Raw genomic sequence first — 4848 nt, forward strand, 5'->3', positions numbered from 1 at the left:
AACTAATCAATTTAATGTCAACTTTTGATATTAAAAAATTATTTTGATACCAAAGAAATTAATTCAAGCGGTACATAATTGATTCTCTTACATTCAAATAATTGTGAATTCAATAAATCTCCCCCAACAGGATTGCTGTAGTTTATCTAAAAGATTATTGTGATATAATTATTATTTCAAAAACACAAGTTCTTTTAGGACCAAACCGAATACTTAAAATATATGTTAAATATTTGGCAGTCAAACTAATTGAGTTAATTAACTTGTTTCCTACATTATGATCTGCCCGTGGGGTAAGATCAACATTAACATCAATATTAATAATACTTTTATCTCAAACTGGTTGAACCCGTAGGGTAGTATGATCATGCACAATTCTTTAAAAAAAATCACAATATCTTTATATGCATTATTAATTTTTCTAAAATATATTAAAAAATGTTAAATGTAACTTGGACAAACTTTTTTTTTGAGTAAACCCAAGAATATCCCCACCCGTACCTTGGACAAACTTTAACTAATGCTTTATAATGTAATAATCATTCATGATTGTGCAGATATATGTATGAAGAAATAAGTACTCGCAAGCTACAGGCATAAACAACCTTTTAAGTGCTGCATGACATGTGAAAATTCATAAAATGCATAGTTTATAGCATCTTAAGGCCAAAGGCCCACATATAGCCGTAGCATGGTTACTTTAACTAAAGTTTCCCCCAGTCAAACAGAAAAACGCAGAGGAACAAGGTGTACCCAATTTCTACGTGGAGTGAACTGGGTTAGACTTTTAAATAATTACATCTCTGGGTTTCTTCCTTATTCTGACGGAAGAAAACAAAGAACAATCTTCCACCGTCAACATCTAAGTTAACCGTACAAAATAATCATTGGTACAATCTCACTATGTCAGCGAAAATAATGTGTTTCTAAGACATAGCCTAGATTTAGATTACTGCATGGCAAATTCAGCCATGTATCATGTCCTTTTGAAAAATTTACCACCTTTCTTTCCCATGCTTATCCCCACAAGACTTGATTGAAGAAGTGATTTGGTATTTGGCCTCCATCTCAACTCCTTGAGCGTGGTAAATAAGGTTGCAAGCGCAGGAGAGATTTCATTATCCTTTATATTCTTACACGAGACTACTCTAAGGCTCTGAAGCTCCTTCCAGGAATGAATTACAGACTCCAAACCTTCTGTTGTTAACAATGAGCATCCTTCTAAGTAAACCAATCTTACACGCCTGAAATAGAGCAACAACTATCATTACATTACTCACAAATAATTCCAGCTGGTTGGAGGCACTTCCATATATAGCTTGTCAACTTACAATAGTAAAACTACCTTCAGAAAAGATTAAAACTATTCAGTTCAGTTTACTGTCAATTTGTTGCATCCATAAAATTTAAATATATTAGTTAATCCAGAACTGAAGGTGTGAAAGGAAAATTTCACAATAATCTAACAGAAAAGAACCACTCCAACCACATTGAATCCAAAAATTATTTGCACTTTATAAACATATAGGATTTCCCTACAGACCAGATTGGCAAGACATATATGATGCTAGAATACAATTATTATACGTATATTATGACTACAGAAATTTCAACATTAGCCAATAAAAAATACAAATCACAATATAAGTTCAATAGATTGTTAACCAGGACAATTAGGCTAAAAGTTTAGGGTATGGTTGCATGGTTGGGCAACCAAAGGCAATTGTAGAAGAGGAGGACCTTACCTGCAAATAATTGCAAAATTGAACATGGTACTATCCAATCCCCAGCAGTCCTGAAGAAAAATCTCCCTGGTAGCCCTACATACAGAAAACATTGCGGCTATGCTCTTCTTATCCCGCAATTGGCATTTCTGCAAATGCAACCGTTCAAGTGCTGGACAAGAACCCAAATACTCATCTAGTCCTGGATTCTGATCAATTCTCTTACAAGACAGGAACCTCAAGGTCTTCAAATTCTCACAAAATGCAAGTGCAGCTAGCCACCCATCATCCATCCTATGATCACAAAAGGTCAACTCCTCCAACATTTGACAGCACTTACCAATTGCTTTAATCCCATCAAAGCTCCCTTCACACCCACTAAGCTCCAGCTTCACGAGCCTCTTACAACCCTGAGCCAAAATCGTTAACCCAATATCAGAAACCACAGAATTGTAGAATCCATCAACATTCCCAACCAATTTCAAGATCTGCAAATTCCCACAGGCCGCGATCCCGCGAAGCACATTGTCACTGCAACTCTGCAGTTCCAATTCTTGCAAGGTGGAACATTCCTCAGCCACACTGAGCAAACCCATCTCGCTGGCACCAATAACCTGGAGCCTACGCAAATTGGGGCACCCACTAGCGAGTGCACTGAGCCCATTATCAATAACCTCAAAAGGGAGCATATTTTCCTCACAAAAACACCAATTTGGGGAAGACCCAGAATCAATATTCATGGACAAAACGCGGTTACTCAACAAAATTGCTGAACTTGAGGGCGAAATCAAAGACCCAGAAACCAAATCAACATGGTTGAGATTGGGGAATCTATGAATCAACCTACCAGATAAGAGGAAGTTAAAGTCGAGGATCCTGATGGAGCGAACGAGGCGACCCTGGAGATTGAGCCAGCGCTTGCAAACAAGGGAGTTTGAGTTCCTCTGAGGAGAATCTGGAAGCTTGGTGAGGATTTTGAGAAGAAGCTCATCAGACAATAGAAGAGTTCGGTCAATGATGGACAAATTGGAGATTAAGGGGTTCGCTTTCTGAGACCGAGGAGAGAGCGAGTGAAGCTTCATTGCCGCCACAACCACATCGTTCAGGGGTTTCGATTTCGTGTGCTTGAGCCAGATATCCGACCACCTCAGTGTTCTCTTCTTCAATGGAGAATTAGGGTTAGGGTTCTGATTCTCAGAGGGAAACGACATCGTTCGTCACTGGCTTTGATATTGTTGTTCTGGAGCGTTGTGTTCTCTTCTGTGTATCTCTCTCTATGTTGTGTTGTTGTGTTGTGGAATAGTAATATTGAAATTGAATTGTAGTTTTGTTTTGTAAACCTTTTTAGGGACCAACTCCAACGGAATTGTTTGTTGAGTGTCTCTGTCTCTCTCTTTCTTTTTCTCTCTCTTTATGAGACTCAAATTTTTGAATATTTTGTTGCAATGATTTATTAATGAAAAACATCTATTTTTTTAAATGATTTAAACTTATATCCTTTTAGATCTTAATCGTTGATTTCTGTCCATCAACAGTTATAATTTATTAGGCCAAACTTAATGGGCCAAATTTATTATTAATTAATTAATAATTTTAATCTAATAAATTATAACATGGACGAAAATCAACGATTAAGATATAAAATAATATAAGTTTATATCCTTTTAAAATTACAGATCTTATTCCCTTTATTAATTTAGGTGTTGAGTAATGAGTACTGCTTTTTGTTTTCTTATGGCCGCTGCTAACGGCATATCTCTAAACTCACAACAGACAAAATACTTTTCTTAATATGTAAAGGAACATTCATTAAGAATTTATGATGATGTGCAGTGATTTTAGGCTCATATTCCCAATCAGCAAATGGAGTAATTAAGTCCTTAAATTAACGAGGGAACCGTTCAAAATTTCAATTTTTTATCTATTCAATAGTAAATATTATTTTTGATCTCATCAAATTTTACAATGCCCGCTTTAGTTCCTAACAAAGTAATTCCTAAAAAATTTAAAATGGATCCATTTAGTTAAAATCGTGGTCCCTCACAAATTCAAAAAAAATTCATATTAGTCCTTCAAAAAGATTAAAATGGCTCCACTTTAAATTTCTTAGGACCACAAATAGCCTTTTTATTTGCTAGGGACTAAAGCGAGCATCGTAAAATTTGCTGAGAACCGAAAATGGTATTTACACTTTTTTTAAATTATGTTCATTTTCTTATTTATTTTAAGGTGAGAATATTGGAACTAGTTTGTTATAAATATAGTTTGGTGAATAACAGCAAAATAATAAAGTAACTGCAGGGTTAAACAAAAGCTATATTTATAAAATGATTACTCAGTCTTTAAAATGAATAAATTTCTTAGATTTTAATTTTATTAGATAAAGCTTCTTAAATTTCTTAACTAACTCTACTTTGAAGAAGTTATTCTTTGGACAAGTAATATTTTTTGACATAATTAACTATGGATTGAGAGAACAAATTAAAAAATAAATATTTTATTGACAAATTGCAATGAATCTTTTTATAAATACATTTATATTATTTAACATTTTTCTTGAACATACTGAGAAATATGCATTTGATTAATTAATTAAAAAATGGTACTTACATGTTGATATAAATCTTTCAATTTAAGAATATGAACTTTTAAAAATAATGCTAAGTGATAATAGAGTTTTTTTTTTGCCTTATTAAGTTTAAAAAAAGAAAAAGGCTTTATGACCAAATCAATTTTTTTAAAAACATACTTAATTAATTTATTTTTAAAAAATATTTCAAACTAATGTAGTCAATCTCACACTTCGACCGTACAGAACTTAATGCTAGCATGAAAGTCTCATTTGTTAACCATGCAAGACTCTTTCAAGTCTTGCAAACTGACCATACTAGATTTAATGCCAACGTGGCAGTCCCACATGGCAAACATATGAGACTTTACAATAAACGTGTAAGACTTATACGTTGGCATTAACTCTCATATGATCAATGTGCGGGACTTTCACGTTAACATTAAGTCTCGTGTGGTCAACGTTCACAACTTATCTTATACATTCAACATGCAAAATTGACTACATTGGTATGTAATATCTTTTGAAAAATGAATTAAATAAGTATCTTTTGTG

General features: G+C 33.7%; 1 protein-coding gene across 1 annotated transcript; it reads right to left on the bottom strand.

The window, feature by feature from the left end:
- Window positions 1-676: 676 nt before the first annotated feature.
- LOC133298319 (F-box protein At5g07670) lies at window positions 677-3008 on the bottom strand. Its single transcript, XM_061497584.1, has 2 exons — window positions 1746-3008; window positions 677-1244 (listed from the first exon to the last, which is right to left on the bottom strand). Exons 1-2 carry the CDS (start codon window positions 2933-2935, stop codon window positions 977-979), a joined length of 1458 nt encoding a protein of 485 aa, XP_061353568.1. The 5' UTR covers window positions 2936-3008; the 3' UTR covers window positions 677-976.
- Between the last annotated feature and the right edge of the window lie 1840 nt (window positions 3009-4848).

Source organism: Gastrolobium bilobum, unplaced genomic scaffold (genome assembly GCF_033153095.1).
Source record: "Gastrolobium bilobum isolate Gb01-03AN ecotype WA unplaced genomic scaffold, APGP_CSIRO_Gbil_v1 utg3870, whole genome shotgun sequence".
Lineage (NCBI taxonomy): Eukaryota > Viridiplantae > Streptophyta > Magnoliopsida > Fabales > Fabaceae > Gastrolobium > Gastrolobium bilobum.

Coding starts and splice junctions, on each gene's coding strand:
- LOC133298319 (XM_061497584.1), bottom strand. CDS start 2,935: ATGTCGTTTCCCTCTGAGAATCAGAACCCTAACCCTAATTCTCCATTG. Junction 1,245..1,745: donor AATTTTGCAATTATTTGCAG/GTAAGGTCCTCC, acceptor GCTCTATTTCAG/GCGTGTAAGATTGGTTTACT.